This window comes from Haemaphysalis longicornis, unplaced genomic scaffold (genome assembly GCF_048455015.1).
Source record: "Haemaphysalis longicornis isolate Haplotype H1 unplaced genomic scaffold, Haemaphysalis longicornis Haplotype H1 scaffold_5, whole genome shotgun sequence".
NCBI lineage: Eukaryota > Metazoa > Arthropoda > Arachnida > Ixodida > Ixodidae > Haemaphysalis > Haemaphysalis longicornis.
The window spans coordinates 143,613,839-143,627,789 of record NW_027526385.1 but is presented as its reverse complement, the minus strand read 5'-3'; the positions used below and the strand labels follow the sequence as shown (position 1 = coordinate 143,627,789).

At 43.2% G+C, this 13,951-nt stretch overlaps 1 protein-coding gene across 1 annotated transcript in view; it reads left to right on the top strand.

Annotated features, from left to right (window-relative positions):
• The window catches only part of LOC144139919 (alpha-(1,3)-fucosyltransferase C-like), a 36,950-nt gene extending 23,490 nt beyond the window's left edge, over window positions 1-13,460 (top strand). Inside the window, exon 2 of the mRNA XM_077672144.1 lies at window positions 12,422-13,460. Within this exon, the coding sequence (XP_077528270.1) occupies window positions 12,422-13,460 (1,039 nt within the window). The remainder of the gene's footprint in view (window positions 1-12,421) is intronic.
• The last annotated feature ends 491 nt before the right edge of the window (window positions 13,461-13,951 follow it).

The following is a 13,951-nucleotide window of genomic DNA, read 5'->3' as shown; positions in this document are numbered from 1 at the left end:
TGTTCGTTTGCACTGCATGCACTATCATTTTCTTTACGTGCCGGAAAAAACCGATAACTGTAAATATGGAACGAACAGCGAATTTGCCGCAGAAAACTGAGCCGCAGGAAGGCCGATTCACGAAAGTGCTTCAAGCACATCATTCCAAACAGTAGCTGTCCGGGCGTCATATGAAATAGACATGTGTTTCTACAGAACTTCACTCAGAATTCATGCCTGCAATTTCATAGTAGCATTGTTTAGGCAAGCGTCGAAACAGATACGTAAAAGGAGAAAAAATGGATCAATAAAAAAGAAAGCGACGGTCGTTAAGTAAAGACACATAGGAGGAAACATATGTCGCAGCAGCACCGCACAGAGCAACAATACACAGTAATGCGATGGAAAGATTGCTGGCACGTGCAAGCGCGGGAAGCTACGATCACTACAAGCGTTGTGATGCAATAGAGAATGCCCTGCAAAAGACAATTATAGCGAATCGTTTGAATCCGAGTGGCGCACAATACTTGCGCCAATGGAATACGCTGATAAGTGCTAGACTATTTGACACCACTTGCTCCGAGCCAAAGTTGAGGTGAAATGAAACGGTAACTGTGACATAACATAAAGCTTTAGACTCTTTTTTAAAGCACCACGACATCCCCTTACACAACCCCCCGGGACCTATTACCAGTATTATATTTTTGACTTAAATTATCACAATGATAGGGAAACGCTACATTGAAACGTCAGGCGCACGGGAGTTGCTGTTGCAACCTTGTACAGCACATCGTTTCGGTGGGTACCGAGGAACGCGCTCTGCGCCAACCATTGGCAGCATCATCCCGTTGGACACCGTACCCGTCGTACACACCTCGCAACTCCACGCACAGCAAACATTAGGTTCACACCAAATAAGTAAATAAAAATGAATCCAAATGCGCAAAACCAACGCAAGCAAAAATGCGTTTCCTTGCAGACGAACTTTACACTACAAGGACTGCATTACAGAGCAATGGCCCATACCCTTCTTCAGAAGGCGCTACAAAAAAAGGTTTTTGAGAATGAATAACATTATCATTATTCTTTGTGCACTGTGCCTAAATAAATGTGATTCCGTAATAAATATTGTTCGTACAATATAAATATTGTTTTGTTGAAGAATAAAACTTGGTTTTTTTTTAGTAGTGTTGGTTCCTTCCTCACCTAGTCACGCTTAAATCGCCACTGCCGTTACTCCCCGTTTAGCTGTCGCTGGCAATCGGTTGCCAGCCGCTTTTCGCCCGAAGCTTCGCTACGACGTACATTTACCTTGGCACTTTCTCGGAAGAATAGACTGCAGCGTTCGCCGTAATCGGGGCAACACGTGGCAACACTTATGTGCCCCTCCAAGGTTATGTACAAAGATTATCGCTACCAAAAAATGAAAGACGCTCACACGTAAACATTAGTGATGGAATCAAGGTCGGTCCGGCAGCGAAGCATCAAAGTGGCTGCAATCGTGGGCTTAAACCTTCGTTATGGCCATGAAGGTTGCGTGCACCTTCTCCACCTGCAACTCCTAGGCGTTATTGTGAGCTTGCTTCATTTTTTTATCCACCGCATGGGAAGGAGGTATGTTTCGTTTGGGTCCTTGGCCATACCGGCATCAGGGGGCAGCGAGTTAGAAGGCCATTTAGCTAATCTCGTTGTCACAGCTTCTGTTCGATTCGGCCTACATTATCGAGCCTTTTTTTCGCTTCCAAGAATGATTATGATGATGATAATAACTTTATTTTGCCCAAAACTGGTTGAAAGGAGTAAAAGGAAGGGGGAGCCTTCCTGAATTCCTCCCTCTCAGATGGCGACCGGCAGCCCTTCAAACGACATTGACATTTAGACGCTACTGGTTCCGCTGGCCTCCTATCCTTTCAAAAACATCAAGGTTTAAACTTCGCGTGTAATTTCCTCTTTGTGTTCGCAGAAATGCGAAGTGACATTCACCGACCAGCGCTGCAGGATTCCAAGGGTAGATTTTTATCTGTTCAAAACAGGGCTTTCCCCTACGAAACTATGTGTGTGGTTCCCGCTCGCGGAAACCATCGATCTTTTTTGTTCTTGCCTGTCGCCACTTCTAGGCGGCCAGACAACTGTTTTTGGAGGACCCCATTGGGCATTTGGGGTTTATTCTATCAACCCCGTTCTCTGTTGTTGAAACAAGTTTTGGGTTTGCAAAGAGGAATATGCATAATTGTATTCACACATTCCTTTCTACTACAGGTCGCTTGGATTGCTGAAGGGTAATAATAATGTGTTTTAGGGGCTCAACTTTAATTTTGCGGCCGCTTTCTTCCCAAAAATGCTCAGTATTTTGAAGTGATTACTTCTTTCCATGAGTAATTTAGCCCTGGTCAACCCCTCGTGGGCACGCGCCCAAACGTTCAGGGCATCATCGTCATCATCATCGTCGTCGTCGTCATCGGTATTCCATGATTCCAATGGAACCGGACGCCTAGAAGCTGCTTTCCTTCCTTGGTCTGCCAAACGCTGACTGTTTTCCTTCCTTGCTCGGCAAACGGTAAATACCCCACCATCCAAGTTCTCCCGCATGGTTCATTGCTGCCCCGTGGTCTGCTTCATATTTTCTCGCAACGGTGCGTTTTACCGCCCACTGCTTTCTTTTGTACGGGCGGTGGGCAGATTTATTACTTTGAATGATTACCTACTGCGTCAAATGAGTTACAATTTACAGAATGCATTGTTGAATTCTCTGCTGAATTGTCACTGCCGAGCCATGTCAGAGAATGTAAAAAACAATGCGGCTGATTTGACTGCAGCAAGCCCACATATTGCTCAATCCCCACTCAGTTCGAAGTAACAAGGAAGGTAGAGGGTATTATCACGGCGACCATGCGAATTACCGTCAGAAATTTCTCACGGCTGCCGCCTCTCGTTGGCTAAGCATGCTACGCGGAGATTCTACGTGTACGTGATACATATTCCCTACAAAGCTACGCTTTCTGTTGCCCTTGTAACGCTGTGGTATAGTAGTTGGTTTTAAGCGAGAAGGCTTGGGTTTGAATCTGACAATGCGCTGATTTGTTTTGGGTGGGGGGGGGGATATTTCGGTCCCCGTGATTCTGTAATACTTTTTCTCTGGTTTTTACTATATCGCAAGAACGAGGCACATGACTTTTAGAATGGGTTAAAATACGTTTATTATAGGTAGTGTTCTCTGTCGTTTGGCTGGGTTAGACTTGCTTTGTTGCAGTTTCGTTGGATTTAAGTTGGCTATAAAGTGCTCGGTTAGTAACGCTAGGTTCGGTGAGTTTTTTATGTTAGGTTACGTTGGAACGTAATAATATTCAGAAAAGTTTAGGCCAGCCAGCTTTCGTGGAAACTGCGGTGAGAAATTATCGCTGCCTCTAAAATTAGGGCTGATATGAGATTAGAGGTAGCCAAAGCAGCCAAAAAAAAAACTTGTTTTCTTATCTTCGAGGCACCAGGACGGTACATCTTTTTCCGTAAATGTGCAGACCATCTACAAGCTAAAAACGAAGCCGGAATTTGTGTTTTTCGGAGACGCATAAAGAATTGTGAATTTTTTTCAATAACAAGCGAGACACCGGTTGCGTTGCACGACCACGCACTAATGCAAATGCAGCAGTAGCGACGAGAGGTAGTGGCAGTGCACGTGATAATGACGATTATGCAATTACACGAGCGAGAAGCAGCGCTGTTCCTACAGCTGGAAGGTTAAGTATGTCGGGCCCGTTTGTCGTCTTCGTAATTTTACACTATTCATTCGGCGTGTACCTTGTCGTCGGTGGAAAGGCATTGCGTGGAGTTTAGAGGTCTTTTAAAATAATAGCGCCTTTTTGTAGACAGTAGCATAAGAAAAGGTGCAAAAATGTACGAAAATTTTATGGGTGACCTGGCAATTTAGCCTTCACATGGGCTGAGGGTGCGCTTTTGTGAGAGTCATAGGAAAATCACAATATTACCTCCTCCTGATAGGAAAAGTCGGATCTTGAGGCACCTGTTATTTGTTTGTTAACGCTTTTATTTATTTTGGTAGACGTAACGCCAAGAGCTTCCGGGTTATTGTAAGTGGTTCTTTTGGGAGTTCTTACTGTGTTCTTATAATCATGACTTTGCTTGAGTGTAACATGCACTTTTCATTTTTTTAGGTTGCTGTAAATACAACCTCCGGGTAAAGAATTGCAAAAAAAATGCTTATCCCATTCTTGAGTTTTGTGTATTTCTACGTGTACTGGTATTTATACCCATAAATGTTTATGCAGAGTGATTGAATTTCTCCGAGCCTGGTTTTTGTACTTAAGTCGGCTTTTGGGAGCGTGGCAAGACGAGGGCGTTAGAATAAATCTTCAGAGAGAACTTCGAAATAAAATCAATATTGTGAGAAAAGTATTTTGCGAACTGATACGCTATAACGCAGGACACCTTCTACACCTCATGTACATACTCATCATCATTCTACAAATATTAGAGTCTTCAATTCTCATCATCATTCGCTCTGGTTTCATGTGCTGCTTGCTGGAGAAAGCCGGAATAAACGCTGCCATGCCTTGTCCCTATTTGTCTATCTCAATATACCCTATTCATGCCATTGCTTAACATTAGGCCTGTGTTGCTCAAATTGAAAAAGGTATCACCTGCACATTACCGGGATTTTTTTAGGGAGTATAAATAAATCATATTGTGTTTTCTATAGATAGCGCGGGTGTACCCGGGCTGGTCCACATAACTTGACCTAAAATACCTACCGTTTCGTGGTTGCACCGACCTCCTATGTTTTATTCACGGGTTGAACGAAAATTGCAACAAATTGCTGGTGCTTCGCCCAGTGTCACCAGAACTGCATGAGTTTGGATGTGTTCGCTGGGGTTGTCTCAGAAGCGTTGCACAAATCGTAATTCAAAATAATTTTGAATATATGTTGTGCTTCGTCGCTTGGGCGCGCTTTGGCCATGATAGCGTAATGCCGTCAGCGTTTTTGTACTCCCAGCGCTGTTCAGTTGTATTATGGACGGTATGTTTTGGCGGGACATGGCATTACCGAAATGCGTGATTCGCATTCGGGAACAAATATCTTCTGGAAAATTTTCCGACCTGGCTAGCATGGTTGAGCTCGTAATTTTCGGCTACGTTTACTGGCTGCTAAATGAAGCTTAAAAAGTTTACTCCTATTCACTGTAACTAAACATTTCCATTGTCTGTGTATACAAGGAACGCTAGATGACGCTACTAATGGTAGTCAGATGGCACACTTTTTCAGTTGAGTATGGATCTTGGTTCCCTGTGTCATTCGCGGTGCCCTGCTTACGGGCCAAAAATACCTGAATTACACATGACAGCCCTTTTTTTACATCCCCCTTGAGAGGCATAGCTTAAACTTTGCTCATGAAAACAAAGTCTGGGCTTGCATCTGGTTCGCCACTAAATAAACGACACAGCAAATGAACAGACAATTTGTTTTAGAAACTAGCCACTGTGCTGTCCCTATTGAGGTAGCAAAAACGTTTTTAGCGGGTAATCATCACCAAATTACGATTGCAGAAAGAGCAAAATATAATCCCAGATACACACTTTATCATCCATATTACGTACGCACAAAATCCAATCCCGATCAGCAAGGAGTGAATGACGCGGCCCATAATAAGAGGCGAGATTATCCACTTTTACGTGATGCCTCAGAGCGTGCCCAAACGACAGTTCTTGGTGGAAACAGTTTGTCTGTGGTAAAAACTGTTTCAGACGTCGTAACGCTTTGGCGAATTAGAAATATGCACGTCTCAAGAAAAGTTCACTTCCCACCGTTCAAAAGTAGGCATGTCAAAGTTCAGTTTAGGCGTTGTGTTGCTGTTCTTTCTGCCAAATATTTGCCGTAGAACTTTTCCTTAAAGAGAAGACACGAATAAGCCAAGAACGTGGTGAGCTACATTCCCACGGACTATATTTGCGGCCACAGCGATTACCAAGTTAAAAGCGCATGACCTTTGCACAGCGCTTACATAGAAGAAGAATGTGCAGAAGAAGATACCAGAAATTTTAAGAATCGTCTACTAACGTATTGCATTCTTATGCCGCTTGTCTTGAGTGTGATTTTTTGACAGTCACATTTTCTGTTTCTTTTAAATACTCAGCCATCAATTATCTCAATTCACGCTATCATCACTATTACAAGTGGAACTTCCACGAAATCGTATTAGTGTGGTAATGCCGCAATAATGTGGATTACAGTAGGCCATTTAGCGTAATGTCTTTTAATATTTGTCCCATTTCGTTTTTTTTCAAAATTTATTAAGACCAATTGTCTCCATTTACATTATTATGACGATTAGAAGCAGAACTTTCCGTAAATGTGCATTATTTTCAAAATTCAGGACACTACACGGTTCGCCATTTTAGGTATTTTTTGTGTTTTCTTGATCAATGTTTGAAAATATCTTCGACAATTTATCTCCATTTATGCTATTGTGACAATTACAATTGAATCTCCCGCTATATCTGTGCTTTTGTAGAAATGAAAGGTGCTACACTGTCCTGTCTCTGGGGGTACTCGTCAAAGAATGCTACGCATGAATTTTAGGCGTCTCGCTATTCAAAAACACTGCCAGCATCAGTACAACAACTCAGCCCTAGTGGCAGGGAATATGAATCTTGTACACTAGAGACAGCGTCGGCAGTCAAATCCCGTGACTGCGAACACCACAAACCAATTTCTCAAATTTACGAATCTTTTAGGAATCCCTACGCGATTGCCTGTTATTCAATGTAAAAATATTTCCGAATTACGGATCTCAATATAGCCCACATTTCAGAAAAACGCACGTAATTTCTTTTCCTGTTTTAATTGAGGAACATCAGTAGTACGAATTCGGCTATAAGTAACAGCGCCGGAACTATCGCGTGCAATAGAAACCGCCGTTTTTCTACGTATTCCCGGAGTGCAGTAGCTTTAATCAGCACCATATCGAGCGCGAACAGCTAGCGCCAACATAAAGATGCGGTTTCATGTGGAATGGCCTAGCAGACCTAGCCTAGTTTGTCTCTCTTCTCTCTCGTTGTGTTGGGTGTTGGTGGCCGGTTAGTTGTTATTCAGGCTAATCAGATGTGCGGGCAGGTATTTCTTTGTTGGGGATAGTTTTATGGCGTTGTTCTGGCGAGATCCATAGATGAGAACAGCTGGCGATAAAGCAAAGAACAAGCTTGTGCAGGCATCAACTTTAGTGACGATGACGACGCGAAAGATCACGACTGCGGTTCACCGAGCACAGTAGGAGATGAGACCGGGTCGAACATTTATCTTTTATTTCATATGAACAAATCCCGCACGTTCTTTGCTCGGTGCAATGGCATACTCGATAAGGTATTGTGGAAGACAGAATATGTAAACGCGTTCCTGATCGGTCGCGCGTGCTACACGCGCCATAAGAAAATTATTGATTTATATCTGATGAAGCAGCTTTGACGTGAGCGCAACATGTTTATTTGATAGTTTGCCTGTATGCACACGCTTCTATTGTGATGCTTTATTTTGAGCACTGGCTTATAAGCGCCAGTTTTTTATTTCAAGGGTATTTTGAAATAACGAACGGTTTTTCGAAGGTCCCGCGCGATTAGTTATGTCGAGATTTGACTATCACCGAACCGTCATTTTAGGCACAGGCATAGTCAGCGCGAGATTTACATGGAGCTAAACGAAATTTCGGAGGCACTTGTGCATTTGTTTTATAGTTTTTGTTTTGCCGCTTCGTGACATGGCAGCCTCATGATTCGTCGTTTATCCTACCTGGATTCGGTGCAAGAATTCTTCTCTCCTGAGAGCACCGCAGCTCCAAACGGCCGACAGAGTCGTAATTTGTGTCGTTCGTTTGAAAGAAATCTAATGCTCTTGAACTCTTGAATACTTACTTAGACCTATCTGCGCTTAAACTGGTTCGTCGTATTAAATTATTGTACCCTGTTACAGTTCAGATAATAATTAGATTTCTCTCACCCGAGATCTCAATATTACAGTACTTTAGGCGGAATGTGGTGTAGCACTGCGGAAGGAAGTGTACGTGTCTCCTTTTTCTACAGAAGTGAGGCGTCTTATTTCTGGAAGCGGTCACGGGAATATCAAAATGCTGAAAGCGTATGAACGAAACTAATGCAGTTGTGTGGAAAGGTTCATCTAACGCATTCAATATGTCATTCCTACCACGTGCCATCAAAGAATGAAACACGCTGCCAAACTCTTTGGTCCGTGAACACAATCCGGCCAAATTCAAAGAATATTTGTTATCTAACCTCAGTCTTCATTTTCATATAATCCCCACGAATTGCCCCTGCTGCCTTTTCTAGTTTATTATTATTTTGGTTGTAGTTAAATTCTCAAATTAAATTTGTTGTATACATTTTCTATATGAGCCGTGTATCAAACCGTATTTTCCTTGTGCCACATATGTACTACGATGACTCTGGCCCCACCCCCTCATGTAATGCCCCTCTGGGGTCCTTAAGTGTTTAATAAATGATGATGATGAAACGTCTCGCAATTCTTAGGCCTGCAAAGGTGTGTGGGGCTTCGTCAACAAAGTTATTCACACGAGATATGAAAGAAGTGAATAAAACTGCAATTGTGGAATGCGGATAGTTGAGTGGACGGGAAGAAGATAAATAAATTGTACATACATTATTTATATATTTCCGAAGTGACACACTTATTGATAACTTTCCGCATTCCTTGTAGTTTTTGGTTTTGGTAGGATTGGCACTGGATTCGAATGGTCATTTTATTCGAGCGCGTTCTCCCGCCGATGTGTCGGTGCACCCGCGTAAATCATGGAGGGTGATCAAACCTAATTCGAAAGGTTTCTTCAAAATTATGCCCTTGAATCTAGGTGAAGGTGAACTCTACAGTGAGGCTATGCGCGGAGGGGGACACCGATTGAAGTGGTAAATATTGATTGACGAAAATTAAAAAAATTATAGTTGCTGCAATAAGGAGACAGGTATGTTTTGAAAAGTTAAACGCAATTGTGTTTCTATGCAGTTTCATTTCGCAGAAATATTCTTGTGAAACCATGCGCCAAGATGTCGAACTACGAAGTTTAATTGATGTTGGCATGATTACGCATGCAAGACAGTGCGGTGTGGCGAAAGCTCCTCCCTTTTGTGACGTGCCTGCTCTGAACGGTGTTTAGTTTGACAACCGGGTGGAGGCATGGAAAAAAGTGATTACTGGCACCCTTTCAACCTTGGCCCACGTTATCGCAATCTCTAGTATGCGAAACCGCTGAACAAAAGGGAGGAGCTTTGCGCCGGTCGTCACTATCTAGCATGCGGAATCATGCGAACGGCAAATAAACTTCGCAGTTCAGTATCTCGCAGTGCGGATGCGATAGAAGAATTCGGACAAATTATTCTACGTAGAAACACGATTGCGACTAATTTTTTCAATCGAAACATTCCTTCTTACTGCAGCCACTTAAAGATAATTATTATATTTTAGTGAATTCAGCCACCGACATCAACAATTACCACTCCATTCTGTGTCCCCCTGGGCAAGTAACCTCACTACATAAGTGGTGTTCATGTAAACCTAAACGCCTAATTAAAAAAAAATAATTCTGTCGACCTAATTTTGACCACCCCGTATAACGACAAGCATTGAAATTGCACAGATTCATTTTTTGTGACTGCGCCAGCTGGCTTTGTTGTGCATTTTAAACATTAAGTGTATACAGCTGATCACGGTCTAACTTTCCTGCAGCGTCGCCCAAAATGGAGTCTCGGCGACGTGACTTGGCGATGCTGCAGTTCAGTACACTGCTCGTCGTTGCTCTGCTGACCGCCTTTCACCTTCCCACGATTAAAATTTCACCTTTAAAACACTTGAATATGACCCGTCCCTGGCTCTCTGAACTCGGAAATAAATCTGGTGGACTCTTTGGGTAAGTATTTTTTCTACAAGGGTTCACACTATATTCTACTACAACGAGCAAAGATATAACATTCAAGGCGACATAAATATAGCCATAAAACTGAAATGCATTCTTTCTGGAACAAGAGTGTCAAGCCATATAAAGAACCAGTGACGTGTCGTGCAGCTTTTATTATAGGCATTCAGGGTGTTCTTGCTTGATATACCAATGCGTTAGGCTAGACGCCTGGTAAAAAAATCTCAGAAATAAAGCATGCTGTCAGCTGGAGGACCGAAATTACCTGAAGTCCTGGGCGAAGGCAAACGTCCAGTACAGAAAATAAAGTAACGCTTTATTTACAATGTAGTTTTTTGAGAATATTTCTCCTTGCGCAACGGAGCTGCACTTTTGTTTGTAGATTGTTCCTGACTTCATTCGGAACCACGGTTGTAAGGACTAAGATTTACGACACAGAGTTGCAGTAAGACGATCTTAATCACGATCCCATGAGCAGACCGGTACAATACGAGCTTTAGTCCTTAGTCGATCAGACAGGCATACGGCAAACTTTTCTATATAATTAGCCATGTTGTAAGAAGAATACAAGGAAAAATTCCCAATGCACAAGCGACCTTCTTAACATAAGGAGGATAATGCAAGCATGTGAGGATAGTCCCTCAACTGTTGACACTAAATAGAATGGAATGCTTTCAGATAATACCGTAACGCATGAGCATGGTGGTTGAAAATATACATTCAAAAGGAACACGAATACTCTTCAAACTAGCCCTTTGCCGCTTGCTTTACAGGAGCGGCAAACGTTGGACTGCTGAGGTGGCTCGTAGCCATTGACAGAAATAAAATAAAGGCATTAAGAGGTTCCCTCAGGGTATCAAAACTATCTACTAAACCCGTACTTACGGCACTTCCACGGCTATCTCTGCTTGAACGCTCCTAAGGTTCCGTGTGTCAATGGAATTGGCCTGTGCGTTCAGCGTTCCTATGGCTTTCAAGGAATAATGGAGATGCATTAGATTAGCGTGTTCTTTTTTGCTTGGATAACTGAGCAATAAGGAAATGGCAGGTTTGGTGGCTATGTTGCCCTGCAATACATTTTCTATTTGAGACAAGCTGAAATCGCGGAGACGAAGGAAGCAGGCAGAAAAAAAATTTCTGCTAACGCGGCAGCTGACGTTTGAGTGTGGCCACAGAAAAACGCCACAGCTGAACGCTATGGATTTTCCTAGATTCATCAATTGAAGACGTTATTACTCTATCTCCTTAAAGGTCCCTAAAAAGCATTTTGAGCACACTAAATGAACCACCGCAGTCTTTTATTTGGGTGGAAAATTTTTCCTGTGCCATCTATAACTTTTGTACGAGTAGCTGCAAGCCCCCACTTTGCTTGCAAAACTTGTCGCCCTATTCCCAACCTTTTCTGTGCGTTTTGTGCACCGCCATTTAAATCAATTGTACTCATCGATTCTGCCATGTACGTCGCAAAGAAGATATTCCCTGCAAAAGGAAGAGTGTTCTGACCAGTGTCGGCGGGTTGGCCGTCCTTTTTGTTAAGTATTCCTTCCTGCAGAACGGTTAAACGCTATTGTGTTAGCCCTATTTGCCTTCTTCACTGTATTACCACGCTTCTTCATAACACTCGGTAACACGGTGGCGATACGACGAAAACACCAAGGTGACGCCGACTTCCGCGCTCGCCGAGCACGTTTTCACAAGACGCCGACAGTGAAATTAACACGTTGACCGATCGAAGGAGCAAAATCAAAGACGCCAAAGACGCCAACCAAAACCAAACACGCCAACCAAAGACGCAAAACCAAAGACGCCAACAAAATCGACAGGCCAGCGGGTCGTCTAGAATCCATCGAGAAGCGAAAACTGTGCACCGAAAACATTTGTGCAGCAGTGAATGTGGCTGATTTTTGTTAGTTTCTGGAGTGTAATAAACTAAGTAAGTTATGTGACGCCCATAAAACTCAACAGAAGTGCAAATGAGATCCGTATTTTGGCTTGCGATGCTTTGAACGTGCGCTTCGCAACGTTGTTTCTCCGGAGCTGCAAATTGCATAATCGTTTGTGACCGGTGGGGTCGTATAAATTATAAAGTTTGTTATGTGGAAAAAACTAGCTACAGAAGGTAATTTAATCACGAAAGAATCAATACTAGCGAAAGAAATGAGCGTAAATGTAGAAATGTGCGCCAAGATTCAGAGTACTATGCTGCAGAAGCGTTATTCAAGTAAGGTTTACTTTACCAGACAGTAATTCCTTCGTACCGGTAGGATATATCGATATACCACACAGAGAGTGGGCCTGGTTTAAACGTTATTTCTAGTATATCTAGTATACAATTATTTCGATAAGATTGATTTATCTGATTATGTGTACATGCATGTTTTTTCCAAGCCTCTTTCTGGGCCCATTCAAAATTTTGCCCTGTAAGTCTGCCTCCATGATACCTGATTTTCGAAATGAAAATAACGTTTTTGTTTTGTTTCTCGCACGGACTATAGATGGAAGCCGTTCTTCGAGCGCACCGACAAACTCGGACAGCCTGACAAACCACGGATTCTGTTCTGGACGACGATATCCGGCTGGTGGGGTTATTCTGGACTCAGCGAAAATGGAACTGCTGAACTGGCCTATTGGACGGCAAACCCTGAGTGCACACATCGCTGTTATATAGCAAATGACCGGCGTACAATGGCCGTAAGTGATGCCATCGTCTTCTACTACTCCGACCTGAACGCCTCTGACGTGCCTACTCGAAGAGCGCTGGGTCAGAAGTGGGTGTTCTGGTCACTGGAGCCGCCCACGAACTTTGAGATGGGGCCGCTTCTTTCCTGGAGGACCGCTATAAACTGGACCATGACATACAGGCTTGACTCGGATGTTTTGGATACGTACGGAAGCGTTAAACGAAAGGCAGCACCAGAGTCGTATTCCATTGACCACATCAGAAAGATATGGATGCAGAAAGAAATTATGGCGGTCTGGCCAGTCAGCCACTGCAATACATTCGGCCAGCGAGAGAACTTTGTCGAGGAGCTACGCAAGTATGTTCGGGTCGACGTTTATGGAGACTGTGGCAACTATACGTGTCAGCCCCGCGGCTCAAAATGTCATGAAGAATTTGCCCGAAAATACTTCTTTTATTTGTCTTTCGAAAACACTGTATGCAAAGACTACGTTGCAGAAAAGTTCTACTTAACCATTCAATTTGACATAATACCCGTGACCTTTGGTGGTGCAGACTACAAATCTTTCGCCCCACCACATTCCTACATTGACGCTCTTGCATTCAAGACCCCGAAGGACCTCGCCGACTATCTTAAGCATGTTAAACGAGAATTTCGTCTGTACAGAAAGTATTTTGCGTGGAAAGGACTCTATGACGTGAAGCACTGGGAGTACTATACCTACTGCAACCTTTGTGCTAAGCTTTATAGCACCAGCTTTAAGGAAGAATCGGTGTACCCAGACATTGTTCATTGGTGGAATAACACGTCTCAATGCCGTGCCTGGAACAACCATACCATGAAGCTGTCATGACCATTGTGGTGAAGCGGTGATTGCAATAAAGTGAATTTTGAGGATGCAAAGAATGCTTAAATGTTTGCTGAACTCAAACATACCTGTCCCGAATACATAATCTTAACATTACTTGGTAGCGAAACCAAATGTCTGTACTGAGCAGAACTTCATGGACCTAGGTGTGGTTATCAAGCCAAAAACATAAGGCGTCAGCTTGCAAAGTCGATTTGCTATACATTTAAGTCATTATGCGAAACAAAATTTCGCTGGGCTACTTCTCTAGCCCACAAGACGAACAATTTTGTGTGCAGAGAGATCTTGTGATGCCTCTGGAGTGGCTTAGGAGAGGCGGCGTTAGGCCATGTGTTGTAAAATGTCTACTCATGGCCCTCTATATGACCTAAAAACATAACATCCCCAGGACTGAGGGACACGAATCGCCGAAGCATGATTGTGCCCTCTCCTGGCTCTTCGCCCGTCCGGTGCGCGACTGAATGGCGCAGAAAACA